At 41.0% G+C, this 18,680-nt stretch overlaps 1 protein-coding gene across 1 annotated transcript in view; it reads left to right on the top strand.

Moving 5' to 3' along the window:
* MYPN (myopalladin) overlaps positions 1-15,128 on the top strand; it is a 54,628-nt gene extending 39,500 nt beyond the window's left edge. Inside the window, exons 13-20 of the mRNA XM_030951106.1 lie at positions 3,622-3,843; positions 4,274-4,423; positions 5,243-5,322; positions 5,815-5,941; positions 8,171-8,378; positions 9,090-9,255; positions 11,463-11,596; positions 14,936-15,128. Coding sequence (XP_030806966.1) covers positions 3,622-3,843; positions 4,274-4,423; positions 5,243-5,322; positions 5,815-5,941; positions 8,171-8,378; positions 9,090-9,255; positions 11,463-11,596; positions 14,936-15,105 — 1,257 coding nt within the window. The 3' untranslated portion in view covers positions 15,106-15,128. The remainder of the gene's footprint in view (positions 1-3,621; positions 3,844-4,273; positions 4,424-5,242; positions 5,323-5,814; positions 5,942-8,170; positions 8,379-9,089; positions 9,256-11,462; positions 11,597-14,935) is intronic.
* Positions 15,129-18,680: the final 3,552 nt, after the last annotated feature.

Genomic DNA, 18,680 nt, shown 5'->3' with positions numbered 1-18,680 from the left:
ACAGATCTGCACTTTTGGAGTAGAGGAGGAAAAAGATGTAATTGTCTCTATCAGCATTATTTGGTTTTAGGCCATCATGGCTACAGCAACCATACACTATTAATTTCTCAGAACATACCATAACTTCTTCTGGACAGCAATGATTCTAGGAAAAAATCCATATGAAAACCTGCTGACTAAACTCAGCTGTCTATAAACAACACTGGACTGTGCCATCAGCTTGCAATATTTCAAAATTTAACTCTGTTCTGCAGCATTTTGTTCTGCACATCAACATGATGCCTTCAAAGTGTAATGGCAATGCCTTTCTAGCCCCATTTCTTCCCTCTGCCACAGCAGCCACTCCCTGATTCTTCCATGATTCTGCCTGCCTAAAAAGATACAGGGCTGTTCTCAGTGTCAAGGGTAAAACACCAATGGCTTAACTTTCCCTTGGAACACTGGAACCAGCTCTTGCCACCTACATGGGGAAATGATCCACTTGGTTGGTGAGGAATCAGAGAAACTCCAGTTTTACACTGGCTTTAATGAGATGGGAATTTGATCTATAAAGCAATTTGCTGGGAGCTGCTGCCTGAGAGCAGAAAAGCTGAGGAGATGAAACTCTATCAGGCTGTGTGGTGCTCCCAGCTGCTCCAGGAGGGGCTGCTCCAGGTTGTGCCTGGCTGCCAGCCCCTGGCACGGCCCACACGGGCACAGAGCAGCCAGCTCAGGGCTCTGCTGGGCACAGCTGGGCACAGCTGGGCTCCCAGGACAGCCAGGGAGCAGAGAGGCTCAAGGCAAGGAGGTATTACATTTAATATTTATGTGTCCTGTGGGTCAGTGCCGGTCCCACCAGGGACCCCACACCACATGCCAGCTCCATGTGACAAACAGGCTGCAGTTTGCTCCTCCTGCTCCTTCTACAGGCGCTCCAATTACTCACGAGCTTGCTTGGTCTGACCCCACGCAGCTCCCTGGGCAGTGGCACAGCTCAATGAGAACTGCATGGGACTGCCTGAGGGGCCCTGTGCACACTGAATCCAACTTTTCTTCGCTACCCCGGGGACTCCAATGGCCCAAGGAAGGGACCCTGGAGCATCCTCAGCTCCCTGAAATGCTCCTGGAACCTTGCAGCTCTCCTCGCTGCTCTGAAGCTCAGCCCTGCAGCATCACAGAACAAGGGCCCAGTGCAGGGAGGAGCAGCTCCATTCACCACATTCCTTCCCTACCTTCTCCAAGCTGGCTGCCTTTTCCTGCCATAGCTAACCCTGAGGCACCCTCCCCAGCACAGACATTTTAGATGGAAACACACAACATCTACCACTACAGTCCCAAAATCAGGCATTACCAAGGAGTTTATTCAACCATAGCAACTTCCAACTTTTTCTGCTTTGTGGCTGCCACATCTTCACCCCCAAGCCTTACAAACTCCTGTCTCCTCAAAACTCCACTGTAATGTCTAAATTTGGGTCACTTCTGTCTCCTTGGTCTCCTGAAGAAAGCAGAAGAGTTTGTCAGCTAAAATTTTTTGCTGCCTCCATCTTTCCTCCCTGCTCTCTGGAAACTGTTGGTCAAGAGCATAATCAGCAGTAAGATGGAATGGCCAAATGATCAGGGGTGTAATTGCCAGTGTTTTGGGATAACTGCTGCTTCTTTAATTAACTTTCTATAGGATTTCAGACAAGATGCATTTTTCTGAACCTTGTTTTTTCAGCAAAGTGAATATATCTAAGGATTGCCTTCCAATAGTAAATAGAAATTTACTAAATAGTAAATTAAATTTACTACATTTTCAATAGAAGCAGGAAAACTCTGGGCTTAAAACCTGCACAAATCCAGGGCTGAGCAAACTGATTTGTCTTCTACAGGTAATAGAAGATTTCCCCCAGAAAGGCAGTTGGAAATGCCTTGAGCAAGGGGCTCCTGCAGGTGTGAGGGGCAGTGCAGGGGGCTCAGGGTGCTACCTGACAAATCCAGCAGGTGCAGCTGCAGGGCTCCACCCTGCCCAGGACAAACTCTGGCTTGGAGGCACAGACTGAAGTTGGCTCCTGCTCTCAGGCTTCACAAGTTCCCAGCAAGAGAAATTTGGTCAAATGCCTCCTGGTCTAGACAGGAGATTTCCTCATGCAAAACAGCTAAGTGATAAGACATTTCTAATTGAATTCAGGGGATCAGGAGAAAGTTCATAATCACATCAAACTATCTGGAAATGTTCATTTATGTAGGGATGTGCTGGGTTTACTGCATAATCTGTTTAATCTTCTAAGAATTTTGATGTAATATATTTTGCATTCTCAGTTACACCAGCTAGAAATCTGTCCAAGTTTAATCTGATGTTAATTACTCTGAAAATATTTCCCTTTCTTCCTAATTTTCTCTTCTAATTGGTATAGTTTTCTTTATTTAATAATGAACTAAAATATACAGCATTCATTTCTATAATTAGCAGGTGACTAATATTTGAATGCAAAATTCTCAAAAAATTGGTATGTTTTAATGGTTTCTTTTGATCAACAGTGTGCAGGAGTATCATTTTTTTGATAGGGACTTAAAAGGAATTACATGTTTGATTTCTTTTGCTGCCTGGGAAAAAACTCAGTGTCATTACACTGTGCAGACTCACACTGCAGTATTTGTGCCTGCAAACCAAATTCAGTTTCATGATGTCCTAGCTTTACTGAGGCTTTTTTATTTTCACTTGTAGAATTAGTCTAAAAGTGCCAATGGCTGCAAATACGCCAGTGTACAATACTTTTTTCTTGACCTAGAGATGGGGTAACTGAGAGGAGTTTTAAAAACTTCTATTTCTATTTTCAGTTTCGTGAGAAGGGTGAGACAATAGAGATGTTATAATTCACACCATCACAATCAGAAGCCAACTATTTCCTAATTACATTAGAAATGTTTTTTGGCCTATCAGCTTTTACCACACCATGCTGTAAATGCCTTCAAGGCAATAATCTAAAATTAACACTTGTAGGTCCTACTACAATGCATCTTTTACAGTTCTATTGCTCCAAAGTATTTAACCTTATTTGTAAGGCCATCTTTTGAGACTTGTTTCTAGCTCCACTTGTCTCTCAACAACATCTCTGTCACAGACACATTTTATGAAAAATCCTTTCCTTAGGATTTTTCCTCCTGAGAAGCTGAGAGGCCTCAGGAACAAACTGTAAACGATGATTATCTGCTGCTGTGGAATGCAACAGGTGCATCTGTGATTGGTCTCGTGGTTGTTTCTAATTAATGGCCAATCACAGCCCAGCTGGCTCGGACTCTCTGAGAGTCACAAACTTTTGTTATCATTCCTTTTCTATTCTTTGCAAGCCTTCTGATGAAATCCCTTTCTTCTATTCTTTTAGTATAAAATAATAGAAGTTTTAATATAATATATATATATAATAAAATAATAAATCAGCCTCCTTAAACATGGAGTCAGATCCTGGTCTCTTCCCTCTTCCTGGCACCCCTGTGACCACCATCACAGATCTCTGCTATCCCACAGCATTTCTAGGTCAGCATTTTTTCTCTCCAAGTTTGCACACTGTGCGAGCCTCCTGTCAGGCCCTGGAGTCTCTGCAGCTGCATTTGCAGGCCAGGCCATGGCAGTGGGGCTCAGAGCCGTGCCTGTCCCTGCAGGAGTACCGAATCTCCAGCTTTGAGCAGAGGCTGATGAACGAGATCGAATTCCGCCTGGAGCGGACGCCGGTGGACGAGTCAGACGATGAAATCCAGCACGAGGAAATCCCCACGGGCAAATACATTGCTCCCATCTTTGATAAGAGACTCAAGCATTTTCGGGTAATGGAAGGATTCCCTATTACCTTCACCTGCAAAATAGTTGGAATTCCTGTTCCCAAGGTACGTCATTCTCACTGGAACTGCTAAGGAACAAAACCCAACTCCCCAGCAGTTTCTGTTCGTCCCTCCTAGGCACGTGGCTCCGTGGAGAGAGCTCCCAAATGAATCATTTCCCCCACCTTCCTAAAATCACAGTATCTGCTCCTGAGCATGCATCAGGCCTTGAGGTCCAACCACCCGACTCCAGGAGACACAGAACTGCTCAGCCCCCAGAACTTCCAGAGAGATGAGAGCTGATCTATCCAGTCACATGCCTAGAGCCAAGGAAAGAGAACCCGGCAGGCCCAGCTGTGATATGCAGCTTCCTGAGCTCAGCCTGGAATCATTGTTTCACATTATCACTGACCTGCAAAGTTCACAATATTCTAAAATTGCTTCTGTTATTTTTCTAGTTCCTGTTAAGTCACAGGGGTGTGTCTGATCACTACAGGTCTACTGGTTCAAGGATGGCAAGCAGATTTCAAAGAAGAACACACATTTCAAAATGAACAGAGAAGAAGATGGAACGTGTTCTTTACACATTGAAGCTGCTACTAATGATGATGATGGCAACTATACGATTATGGCTGCAAACCCACAAGTAAGGTGTTTTATTCTCTTTTACAAAAATGCTTTTTTCATCTTTTTCTAATATACATTAATAGGAACACAAATCAGGCCACGTGCTTTGACATCAAGTGGTGACTGAATCACAAATCGGGTGCTTCAGAGCATAGGAGAGGAAACCATGTAAAGATGACTGATGAAACTACTCCTCTGTTACACAGACAGTCAAAAGCACTGAGGACTTTTTCCCATGTTAGTAATTCCTGCCCTGTCCCCTTCCCACTCTCTGTTGCTGATAGGTACCTTTGGAGAAGGGCTGACAAGACTGACATGATGTTTCAGGCAGAAAGAATAGAGCAGGAACCAACAATAGTTACATTGAATTTGAAACTGTTACTAAACACAATTACATTCTTTATCCAGGATGCAAAGATATAGATCTGCAGACAGTCTCATTCCCTTACACCATTCTCTTTGACCCCATTTAGAAGTACATTCATCAGGCAACTTTTTACAGTTTAAAAGTTTCTTTTTTGAAATTCTTTTTCTGTTCAGTTTCCATATGGCTGCATTTTGAAGCAGGCCAGTACAAAGGTACCAGCAGACAGTACCTGTGGGGTGAATAAATAAGCAGGGACAGGCACCACTGCCAAATGCATTGCCACAGCCTGGAAGAGTTTGGGAAACCCCTGCCTCAACTGCAGGCCAACAGCATTTGCTTTGGGGAAGTGGTGTTCTCACTACAGCTACTTTATAAAATAAGTCCTAATGCACTGTAAGGTTCAATATTTACACTTAAAAATGAAATAAGCCATTAACCAACTATTAATTCTGTTTCCATTGTGAATTGCAGGGGAGGATCAGTTGTTCAGGACACCTGATGGTTCAGAGTGTCCCTTTTCGGGGACGAATATCCACAACTCAGCCTCACAGGTGAAAGAAAAAAGTCCTGCAGACCTTCTTTATGCTTTTTACTGAAGGCATCCAAAATAACCACTGCATTCATTGAACTTCAGTTCTCAATCATAAAGTGGAAATAACAGCAGCAGTTCCCTCCCAACAGGTCACTTCTATGTTTTTGAAGGGCATCCTCAAATACAGGGAAGTCTAAGTACGATTTCATTTACTTGTTGTAGTGGAGCTAAAGGCAAGGCATGGATTAGCAAAATGAAATTCAGCCAAAAAAAAGCAAAAATAAGCGAGGGCTGGCTTGGGAATCTAAGGCTACTACATGATATAGTTAACTGGATAATCGTTCTAACTGGAAAATATGCAAGAATTAAATTACAATCAGTCCATTTCTTTCTGCCCTTTTCTGTAACTCAAGCTATCTCTCCATCTTTTTTTGGAACTGTTAGTAAACACAATTATATCCTTTCCATTTCCTCCTTTTGACTTCCAAACACCCATGTGATTTTGCTTTGCAGAACGCGCCCGGGTGCCGGAGGGAGACAGAGAGGCCGTCCAAGAACGCTTCTTCAGGCCATACTTCCTGCAGGCTCCAGGGGACATGGTGGCACATGAAGGGCGACTCTGCAGGTTGGATTGTAAGGTATTAGCTGGTTCTTCTCTTCACTCTCACCTCCCACACCTCTGTACATGCAGTGCTATGTGTTTTCCTGTTCTTTAATGCATGCATGAACGTTCTCCGTTCAAAGTTTTAATGCTTCATTTTCAAAACTATTTCTTTATGCCATTGTCTCGGAGCTGATTCCAGGGATTTCTTTTGAACAAATATTCTGTGGGATGAAGAACACAGAAAACACAACCCAGAAACAGAAGGCTCACTTACAAGGTTGTCCAAATTACTAGATGTGTTCACTGTGTCCTTTACCAGTATGAACTCCAGAACTTGTGCTCTATTACCAGACTCTTGAACATAATCCAGAATAGCACAAAACCGTGAGAAAGAGAGGATGCACACGTTGCTTTGTGTTCAAGCAAATGTTCCCATTGTACTGGACTGAATTACTGAAGGTTAATACTCCCTGAGAAGAGGGAACTGTGCCTAGTTCATTTTATGCTTCCCTAGCATGCACAGAGGCAGAAACATCCCAATTTACTGACTGAAATCCTGGCATGAAAGAGTTGTCAGAGGTTAGAGTGCACAGAGTGAGTACTGAACACCTTTAGGAGAGTCATGTGCTCCAACCTCTTCTGGAACCCCTCTATGTCCCTGCAGTGCAGCAAAGGTGGCCGTGCTGACACTGACCCTGAAGAGGGGAGAGGCTCTGAGGCACAAGTTAATGCCCTGAAGATGAACAAGACTCATTATACTTAATTTAAGATGTAAAGTTTACAAGGAGCATGCCAAAGAATTTGGTTATTCCTAGCTCTGCTTGTGAAGCCTTAAAGCATGTCTGGCACTGCACAGACCTGGGAGAGAGCAGTCCTCACTCAGACAAGTTCCTCTTCCCTCTTTCTCTGCTCTGTAAAATGTTGTTTGGAAAGCAGTATTTTAGACATGAGTAAGTACTGCTCCCTATTGAAAAGGTTTTTAATACTACAAAACAGTCTAATCTTTCCAAAAATACTTAATTTGTTGTGCTCTAAAGCATGCAAGTTCAACAGCTATGAAGTATTATATCATTCTTCATCAAATTTGACAAAATACAAAGTAATTTGTATAGAACTTTATTCATCTCTGTTAAACTCTGTAGTATTTTACATCAAGGAATTTGATTTCTATTCAGCACCAAAAAAGGAAAACTAGCAGATTATTAAGAGTCTTTTGTGAATCTCATATTGCAATTTCATATTTCAAACTAAGTTTCTTCCCTTCTGACTAAGAAAAATGTAGTTATTGAATGTATTTTAAAATCTTTTTACTTTTTTGTTTTCTGTGTTTCTCCCTTTTGGAAACAGTCAGCAGAGAAACAAAAACAGCAATAATTTTAGGAGAATATAGAGTCTTTTGTGAACCTCATATTCTAATTTTGTATTTCAAACTAAGTTTCTTCCCTTCTGACTAAGAAAAATGTAGTTATTTAATGTATTTTAAAATCTTTTTACCTTTTTTGTTTTCTGTGTTTCTCCCTTTCAGAAGCAGTCAGCAGAGAAACAAAAAACAGAAATAATTTTAGGAGAATATAAAGAGTCTTTTGTGAACCTCATATTCTAATTTCATATTTCAAACTAAGTTTCTTCTTTTTGACTAAGAAAAACGTAGTTATTGAATGTATTTTTAAATTCTTTTTACTAATGTTTTTTGTTTTTTTTGTTTTCTGGGTTTCTCCCTTTCGGAAGCAGTCAGCAGAGAAACAAAAAACAGAAATAATTTTAGGAGAATATAAAGAGTCTTTTGTGAACCTCATATTGCAATTTCATATTTCAAACTAAGTTTCTTCCTTTCTGACTAAGAAAAACGTAGTTATTGAATGTATTTTTAAATCTTTTTACTTGTTTGTTTTCTGGGTTTCTCCCTTTCGGAAGCAGTCAGCAGAGAAACAAAAACAGAAATAATTTTAGGAGAATATAAAGAGTCTTTTGTGAATCTCATATTCTAATTTCATATTTCAAACCAAGCTTCTTCTTTTCTGACTAAGAAAAATGTAGATATTTAACGTATTTTTAAATCTTTTTACCTTTTTTGTTTTCCGGGTTTCTCCCTTTCGGAAGCAGTTAGCAGAGAAACAAAAACTGAGAAATAATTAAAAAAAACCTCTTTCTGGTCTAGATTTTGCCATGATTCAGCTGGTATTTGTAAAAAGGCCTGGCTCTGAATTTCCTAAGCTGTGTGTGCCAGTTGGGCCCAGTGTGGAGCTGTTTCCCTGTCTCCCAGGTGAGCGGGCTGCCCACGCCGGAGCTGACGTGGCTGCTGAACGGCAAAGCGGTGCTCCCGGACAGCCGGCACAAGATGCTGGTCAGGGAGACGGGCGTGCACTCCCTGCTCATCGACCCCCTCTCCCAGAGTGATGCTGGAACCTACACCTGCCTTGCCACCAACAGAACAGGACAGAACTCATTCAGCCTGGAGCTCACCGTTGTAGGTAAGAAGCACTGAAAAAGTCACCTCAGTGATGACGTTATGGGCATGCGTTTCTTCAAACTTACCTTACGTAGGTTCCCTACAGACAATTAATAGTTAGTAAATAGTTAATGCACAAAGAGTAGGAAAATCCCACAGCTGTAGATACAGACATGTGATTTTTACACATATATTTCCCTCCCCAGCTGATGGAGGGAAATGTACCTGGTGTTCAGATGAGTGCACTCCTGTTACTAAGAGAGTGTCATAAGAATTCTGCCTCATTATCACCCATCCTCACTTTCTCCCCAGAAAATGCTTAGGGTTTGAATTCATAATATATATCTTGAGGTATTCCAGATTTCAGCCCAAATTTTATTGGTTTAAAAATGTTTTTAAATAGAAAAAAATAATCTGAATATTGCTCTTTAATAAAGCCTTAAAACATGTGAGATATTGAAATTTATAGATCTGGCATTAATTTTCTGCAATGGTAGTATGTTTAGACCCATTAGTCATGCATATATTCTTTTATGAACTTCAGTTCTGCCTATTATTTACTTTATGTTCCCTTACAGAGGCAATATCATGGCATTTCACTTCCCTTCCAACATTCCACTAAAAATTCACAACCTATCTTGGTATCACAAGAACAATTTTTCTCGTGTTCTCCCATACGATTCAAAGAGAAAGGAAGAATAAAATATCTGTTGTGGAATAATTCTTTTTCCAGCAAAAGAAGTCAAGAGAGCCCCCATGTTTCTGGAGAAGCTTCAGAACTGTGGAGTTCCAGAAGGCTACCCTGTCAGATTAGAGTGCAGAGTTGTGGGAATGCCACCTCCCGTATTCTACTGGAAGAAGGACAATGAGACCATCCCATCCAACAGAGAGAGGATGAGGTACTGTGACACCCATGCCTGAATTTCCTGTGCCTGGAGCAATTGCTTCCATGAAAAGTCTGTGCTGAGGACAGATGCTGGTGCTTGGTAACAACTCCTTTCACCCACAGAAAGCTGTAGAGATCTTGCTTCCCTGTGGCAGGCACAGTGGCTGTTTCCTTGGTTCAGAACAAAGCACGAGGCACCCCTGTCTCAGAGAGTGGGGACAGAGCCTGCAGGCCTGACAGAGTGTATGGACCTCCTTATCAAACCCACCCTGATATGGTACTTCAGGGCATTTCAGCACCTTATTTTCTCTAAGCTATGTTTTCCCAGTTTAGTTCCAACTAGGTATGAATTCAAATTCAGAACAGTTTCAGCACCCCAGAGCATGGGATAATAGAGAATTTATCATGTCAAATAGAGAAAGTTGGTCACAAACAAAGGTAAAGCCTTTGACCTATGCTTACAAAATACAACAAAGTTCAGGTTCACCTCTTGCAGTCAAATGCAGCACTATTTTTTAATTTTTGCAAAAGAAAAGCTGATAAAATAACGCGCCTGGCTGTAATTAATGATAAATGAAGTGCTTTCTTTTTTTAAAGATTTCTACTTCAGCATCTATTTGATTTTTAGTATTTTATTTCACTTGGTTCCAGGTGACAACTTGATGCAGTCACTGGATCTTTGAGATCAGCTTCAAGAAGTCCCCACCCCTTCCCACACACAGCTGCAGGCTCTGAGTGCTACAGCACACCTGCTAGGGATGGACACCAAGCACAAGGAAAGCATCTTAGAAAACTCTTTTAGTGGTCACCCTGTCCCCACCCAGAGACTGCTTCCCCTCTGCAAAAACCCAACCCAACCTCACCTTCTGCAGCCTACAGTCTGTATGGTTTGGGCCCAGTCCTGTTTAATATTGATATCTTCAGAATCTGGAGGAGGGAATTGAGTCTGCCATTAGCAAATTCATGGATTACACCATGTAGATGTTCCCATTTCACAGGGATTGTGGTTTTACACACACACACACACACACACACATTGTAGTTACTGGAAAATCAACAATTCTCCTAAAATGCCACGTTTCCAGTTGTTTCACAAAAGGTTAGAAAACAAATTTTGCTTCAGCTCAGCAGAGGAAGGGCTAAGGCAAACCTCCCACAGCCCACAGGAGCAAGGATAAAAGGTTGTGACAGCTCTGCTATTCCAGCCAGGTGAGAGCAGAAACCCCAAAGGGCTCCAGTGGCTCTGCACAGACCCAGGGCAGCATGGTCCCTCTTGTCCCTATCCCACGCCACTGATTCCTGCCTGAAGCCAAGAGAGGCTTTTGTAGCACAACAAGGACACACAGCAGCTCCTGCACCCCAGCATAAGGCAAATTGTGTAGTGCAGGGAACAAAGGGTGAAATGTTCCCTTTTTTATTAGAGCACACAACGTCCTCTTGTCCTGCAAGCCCGTGGTTTCATTCCAGCTCTTACGGAAACAAAATCTCAAATTTCAGAACATCCTAGAACTTCAAGTGTTCTGAAGTGCTCATCTCACTCCTTTTCCTTTATAATGAGAGAAACATTTGGGTTGATAGAAAGGACCAGGTTCAGCCTAGAGAGCAGAGGAGTCTCAGTTCTGTTATATCCTGCTGAAAAGTTTTCCTGGAAATTGCAGCCACAAAGTCTTAGATCGCTGGAGAGCAAAGGAAGTGGAGGGAACAATGAAGCAGATTTCTTTCAGAGTGTTGGCCAAACAAATCTTTCTGATTTTCCCACTTGGTCATTTTCTCATGGAAAAGGGTGCTCCAAGAAAGTTTCTGACTGGCTCTGGTTGCTGTTGTGAAAAATATCACAACTTTGTACAAGTGCTCTTGGTATTTTATGTTCTTGTTCCAGCTTCTGACCTAGGAAGAATACAGTATGACTGTGCAGCAGCTTTGCACGGGTTTAGCTCATAAGTATTCAATAAATAATGCTAATATTAACATATACAGAGTAACAACTCAGCTCCCACAGTCACACCGTGGCTGTGCACAGCTGAGAGGAGCCAGAACAGATCTGAGATTTCCTGATCATTGTTTGAGGCCATACTGAAAGCAAATCTATTGACTATAGACTGCTGCCTCTTTGGGAGTAGAGACGACAATGTACCTGTTTCATATTTAATATACATACTTTAAAATCTGAAAGCTGATGTGCCCTTGAGAAATACTAATTCCCAAACACTTGTTTTCCAGCATGCATCAAGATACAACAGGGTATGTGTGCCTCCTGATCCAGCCTGCCAAGAAAGCAGATGCTGGCTGGTACACCTTGTCTGCGAAGAACGAAGCTGGCATTGTCTCCTGCACTGCTCGCCTGGACATCTATGGTAGGTATGGGCTGGGAAAGAAGGAAACAACACAGGGCCCAGCTGCTCTTGGTCTGGCTTTGGCATGGGTAGGAGTCAGTGTCACAGCATGGCCACAGCTTCATAAGGCCCCAGAAGAGATCCAGTGATATGGCTGTAAAGGAGGGTAAGGACAAAAGCCAAAGCAGGGGATTTGCACAATGTTCTCTACTCCCATTTTCACCTCCCAGAATCCCTAGACACATGAGCATATATTTTCAAGCTGAACTCGAACTCTACTGCCTCTAACAAGTCTGTGCTACAGCTCTGACCTGGCAGGCAATGAGTTGCACACAAGAAAGCAGATCCCTTCTTCCACAGAGCACGGGGGTGCACACCAAGCCTGACTGAGGGGGGCTTCTTCACATCCAATACATTTGTCCAGGACTCAGAAGGTCCCAGCCCACCTCAAGAACAGCACATCATTAATCTGTTATCTCTGCGAGATGGAATAGAAAAAGCAGAGTATTTTGATCACTTAACCAGCATAATAAAACTGAGAGCATGTTCCACAAACTGGATTTTACATATATATATATATATATATATATATATAATAGATAAAATATAGAAATATAGAAGTATAGAAATACAGAAATATATATATATATATATATTTCCACAAACTAGTTGAACTGGTTGGATTAGAACAGACCCTTAAAAAAAACCCAAAAAAAAAAAGACCCCCTGTTTTCAAACTCGTATTTCCATTTTGGTTTTTAAACCCCAGCTAATTATCACAAGTGAGGCACCGGTGCATCTCTGTCAGCCTCCTGCCACCTTGTGGTGGTATGGGCAATAGGGAAGGCTCAAGAGAAGACTAGAGAGAGGCTGATTTAAGAAAGGTGAAACAAAATTTAAAATTTCCTTAGGTATCTAAATGCTGAAAGACATAAGTTTTCAAATGAAGGACTCAAGGCACAAACAGGAAAAATCCAGAAATCAAGAAATGCTTCCCAATTCCAGCCACATTTTCTAAGATATGCAACACACACCCCAAAGCAAGTGATGGAAGTAATTTTTCTTTGTGCTATTTTGAATGGGTGGGGTTGAGAGACTGAAGGTGTGGTCTGATATTTGCAATTCTGCATGCAAAGAAAAATAATAATGAGTAAATAATGAGCTCAAGTAGAAACAAATTTGGCACTGCAAGAAAAAAGGAGGCTCTTTTTAAAATATTTCCAGATAGGCTCAAAATTCAGCATGGAAAGATATTTCCTATCAATGCTTAACATGTAGATTGTTGTCTCCCACACTAAAAACCTCAGAGCATTGGAGCCTGAACTTGACTTCCATGTTCATACCCTTTCATTTGAACTGCTGATTTGGGTGCAGACCCATATGGATAAACATTGGCAAAGATAATATAATTTTCCCTTGTCTGAAGTGTTTTAGGGATAAGAACTACTAGGTATTATGTAATATAATATTTTAAAAAATTTTAGCAGTATTTGTTCATATGGGAGCATGTAGAATGGTGTTTTTAAATTACTGAATATATGTCTTTGGAATACATTTCTTTCAGTATTTTAAAAAAAATTCCAGAAAACATATTAGTACTTGTAACTACTACATGGCAATAAAAATTGCAATCACTTCCTTGAAGAAAAGCCATCCAGAGGATGAAGCAGAACAGAAGCAGAGCCCTGGCCACTTTGTTCATCTCTGTTCATGCTATGTATGTTTTTAGTTCTGATTGCAGGGGCTTTGGAGAAGGCTCCAAAGATTCAATCATTAAATTCTGGGCTTTGTAAAATCCGTGCAAACACTGCCATTGAATTGAACGGGGATGAAATCTGATCTGTAGACTTCACCAGAATTGCTGAACATACAAACAATGCCAATGATAACATTTGAAAGAACAGACCCTAACCCAGAGAGCTCAATGCTGTGCTCTCCTCAGGGATGTTGGGAGCAACTTCCCAGGTGTGAAAAGCACCAATCACTTGTTTTTAAATTTTTAAAAGTTTAATAGTAATACAATGTTTATAAAATAGTAATACAATTAGAGTAGTAATAATTTGGACAATTTGAATTAGGACAATATGAGACAATAGAGACAAAGAGTTATGGACGTCCAGGTACCTCTTTCTGGGCAGTACAAGCCCAGAAAAGGCCCCACGGTAACAGAGGATTAACCCTTAAAACCAACAGCCTGTTGCATATTCCTACACCTCATACATGATGCAGAAATTCCATTCAAACACAGGATTCTGTCTGGACAGTGTCAGCTTCTTCCTCCTAATCCTAAGGCACCTTCGATCCTTAGCCAGGCAGGAAGAAGTCAGTTTCTTCTGATAAGGGAGCAATAAATTCTCTTTTCTGAAAGATTTAGGTGTCCTATGGCTGCTATCTGGTGCAAGTACCTCACTCCTTTCTTAAAAAAAGATATCCCACATACATATTTTAACTACAAAAGTTATCTTTTAACTTCAAAACGACATTTATTAAATGTATGTATTATATATCTATTAAATATATATTTATTTAATATTTTATATATTTATAGATAATTATATATTATACCTCTATTAAAATGTTAATACAGCACTACTGATCAATACAACAAAATACATATAGTGAATGTGAGAAATGCATGTATTTTATGATTGGCTTTTTGCAAATATTAAAATGAATATTATATGTGTTGTGTTAGCAAGTAATGCTGTATTAATTCTCTTAAGTACTGTATAGTTTTAGGTTATAAAAAATTGCTAAAATAGAAACTATGCTATATCAGATGCTTTGTTTAAAAGAGAGGACTTGCAGCGAGATAACAGCCACAGGACACCTAAATCTTTCAGAAGAGAAGAATTTATTGCTTTCCTATCAGAAGAAACAAACTGCTTCCCACCTCGAAGGCGCCATGGGTGTTAGAAAGGAGAAGTTGACACTGACCAGACAAAAATCCTGTGTTTGAATAGGAATTTATGCATCATGTATGAAGTGTATGAATATGCCATAGGCTACTGCTCTTAAAGATTACTCCTTTTGTTAGAGGGTGTCCTTTTTCCTGGGCCAGTGCTGCCTGGAAAAAGGTACCCGGACGTCCATAACTCTTTGTCTTTATTGTCTCATATTGTCTTAAATCCTGATTGTCCAAATTATTATTACTCTGATTGTATTACTATTTTTATAACCATTTTTATTACTATTAAACTTTTAAAATTTTGAAAACAAGTGATTGGCGTTTTTCACAGTGAATACCTGCGTAGAGCCATATAATTTGCACTTTTGCCACGGGTGTGTGGATGGATGTCCATTGCTCTCTGTGGGCCAAGCCAGGCGTCCCTCGAGCCCGTTGTGTTTGTGTTGCTGCAGCTCAGTGGCACCGGCAGATCCCGCAGGCTCTGAAGCTGCGGCCCGGGGGCGGCCGCTACCCCAACCTCAGCAGCCAAGGACTCGACACCTTCCCTGCCTTCCCTGCTCCCGAGAGCCCCGCGCTGTTCTCAGCCCCCAGCCAAAAGCTGGTGGAGAGCGAAGAACTTTGAAAAACACACACTCGTTCCAGTTGCACCTGCGGAGATACTCAGAACTGTGAAAAACTAAATAATAAAAACAAAGGAGGTACAACTCACCACGCTCAAGGTTTACAAGCAACTTGTTTGTAATGAAGTGTTCTGCTGCTGCAAATGCTGCGAGTAACATATGGTACAAGACTTTTGCGTATGATTTTCATGCAGGATAATTGTGGTATGGAGTGTTGTGCAATAAATTCAGTGCTGTGTAGTTTGCTAAGAATTACACAGTAAACATAGTTTTCAGCACCTAAAAGCCAATACCACTTTTACTTCTTGAATTAGAGCTACTGCACTGTAGCTGCCATGGTAAGGATTGGGGATGATTAGCTGGAATACTGCCAGTGAAAACACTGACATCACAGTAACACCAATCCTGAATGAGGGTAAACAACAAGACTTTGAATGTAATTTAAAAAACCATGCCAAATAATCACAAAGCACAAGTTAAGTGGAAAAGATGTAACTCATTTTTATATATGATTATTATGCCAGCCTATTCTAGAATTTTTGAACTCCAGACTAGGTAAATATAGCATTTCATGTAGGTACAGCTGTATACCCTAAATATTTATATCTGTGTGTGTGTGTACTCTATGAACTGTGTATTCTTGGTGTAAGGGTTCATAAAATAAGGTACAGGGCATGTGCAAAAGGCACATAGGAAATGGAAATTCCTCTTGTCTGAAGCATGTTCTCTTGAGCCCAAAGCTGAAATTATTTACCAGATGTGCTTCATACTTTTTTCTTTACCATGTTAGTGATCCTCTGACTTTAACATGGATATACCAAACTTATCACTTCATGGCTTTTAATTATCAGTCTCTTTTTCCTAATTTTTAATGTGCATCTACCATCTAGCTCATTCTATAGCTAAATGGAAAGGAATTGTGACCTGGTAAATTTTCACCACCATTTAGGAAATGATCACAAGTGTGGTGTCTAATAGGAAGACAGAAAATTCTGTTAATATACAAAAGTTAAGAAGTTAAGCAACAGTTATATGCAAAAAGCTGAAAAAACCCCAACAGTAGTAATAAATAAGGCAAATGATTGAAAGATCAACGGAATGTATTAAGTGACAACACTTAATTATTGATTTAAATATATTTGGGATCTATACAATTACATCAATACCCCCAGCTGTTAGAATCTGTGAATGTTTGAGATATTTTCCTACATCTTTAAATTACTGCTAACCCTCTCTCTAGACACTGGTTTCAAGCACTTCTTCCTTACTGCTTTCAACATGGCTGCAGAATGCCACAAAGTCATGACCAAAGTCACAGAGATGGAAAAAAATTTAACAGATACTTTCATTTTAGACTATGTTTGGGGATTCTTCAAATTTGAAATTTTAACTTTTAAAAAAGCCCATATGCAGAGAAAACAATGAAGAGTTATGTAAGAGCAAAAGAATATTGGATATAGCCAGAGACTGAGAAAGAGAATGTCTTTCACTGAGCTTCCCACAAACAGAGCTTCTGTTGTTCCTAACTGTTGATTCCCTCAGGATTTAGAGGAAGTGAATTGCTTGTGTTGTTTTACTTCCCACCTGAGTGAACACCATAAAACAAAACCATCATTATAACTCTTACACTTTTGTTAGGAATCTCAGGCAACTCAACCCAGACTGGACAGACCAGAAAGCTAAAACCCAGTCTCATCCTAAGGGTTAAAGCAAGGTACAGGTGTTTCCAAGGGAAAGCAGATGTTGCCCACATTGTACCTCTTCCCCTGGCAAACAAAATAAAACTCATGGCTACTGAAAGTGATGCATTGAGTGACTTCAGTAATGAGATGCAGAACTTAAGGCATGCTGTGGGTCTGATCTTCTAGGATAGAGAATCTACTGCTCCTGTTACCTTCATTTGGTTCTTAGGCTTTAAGGATTCCAAAACTACACCCAAAATTTCAAGTTTCCTACATTAGTTACTACTCTTGGAAAAACAATCCAAGAAATGTTATTGGATTTTGCTTGCTTAGTTCAGTGCTGTTGGGAAATGGAAAGGTAGGAAATTAAGACACAAAGACCAAACTCACATCTACAGCCCTGGTCTTGCCATCATTTCACAAAGCAGAGAGCAGGTTTTGAACTCAAGTTCTCCAGGTTGTATACTGGCCATGAGGCTTTATCCCTCAGCACAAACTTAGCCAAGAGACTGCCTGCTTGGCAGTTCCCTGTGGCCCCTTTCCTGGCTGAGGGTGAGGGGTTGGACTAGATGACCCCCTGGGCTTTTTTCAGCCCTAAATCATTCTACACGTCCTAAATTATTTTATTTTCCACTGCCAGTCTAGATATCCCATCTGGATTAAGTTACCTGTCAGCTGAGTAGAAAGTAAGAATTCAAGCAAGCACAAACTTTTCCTTTTTGCTGGAATCTAAGGCAAAATTTGGCAAGGCCAGCTACAAGCGCTCTTCACCCAGTGTAAAAGAGAGGAATGCCAGCACTCCCCACTGGAAATACCTGGGTACCAGTGCTGGAATCATACTGGTCAGTATTACTGACAGAGCAGTGGTTCTCTCAGACATCACACCCAAAAACTCAGTGCAAATTGAAAGACAAAGTGCACAGTGCAAACATGCAAACCATCTCTCTTCACCTTTTCTCTGCAATACCAGAGGAGTGTCCCCAAACTCTCATCATTATAACCTGAGCTGACATGCTGACCATTATGTGGTACGATGCTTCTTAAAATGTCCATTCAGTTCTTTGGAAGTGGGAGGACAAGAAGCTGAAAAGCTGAAGTAAGTATTCAGCTGAAGCTGAATACTTTTCCCAAAGATCTGTGTAAGAAGGATTAATCCTTAGTCATTCAAGAACAGCCCCAGAAATCTCAATGAGAGTCATGCTACTGAAGGTAGATCACTAAAAATGTGTTAGCTGAACTATAATATTCTCTCCTGAACAATATTTCCTAGCAAAAAGATCAAAACTCTTCACATTTCCCTACAAAATGCAGAAGTCAGCAATTTCAATCCCTTTCAGTAGCTCAGATGAAAACCAACTCATACTCTGGTCCCAAATGGTCTGGAGGTGTTACATTTCCTTCCCTAAATAAATGCTACAGGACATTTCCCCCCTGTGTGTGCTGAGAGCCTGCAATGGCAGCTGTGGGAATGGACGTCAGTGCTGTTTGACACGTGCTATTGATGTGCTCGTCACAAGAAGAACTTGCAAGAAAACAACACCAGAATTATGTTTGTGTTGTTAAGTGGTGGAAAAGACAAGGGGGAAAGGCCTGTGGAAGGGAAGGACAGCAGGACAGTCCTGTGTTGCCTCAGGATGTGCTAGAGCCACTCTGCTCCCTCCTGAACAACCTGGCTGCTCCTTGCTGCTCTTCACTGAGCAACCAGTTCCACTTCACACCAACACAGTTTTTCATTCTCTAATTCAGGGCAGGCTACTGCAGCAACAAATCTTCATGTTACACCTTCCACTGAAGTCACTGTTAGTTCTTAACTTCCAAAACCCATGAAACCACCCCAGTGTGGAGCACAATGCTGTGTGATACAGAAATGCTCATGTTTGGAACCTCTCAAGTGT

Source organism: Camarhynchus parvulus, chromosome 6 (assembly GCF_901933205.1).
Source record: "Camarhynchus parvulus chromosome 6, STF_HiC, whole genome shotgun sequence".
NCBI classification, from domain to species: domain Eukaryota; kingdom Metazoa; phylum Chordata; class Aves; order Passeriformes; family Thraupidae; genus Camarhynchus; species Camarhynchus parvulus.
The sequence above is the reverse complement of the archived record's forward strand: the minus strand, read 5'-3'. Positions and strand labels throughout refer to the sequence as shown.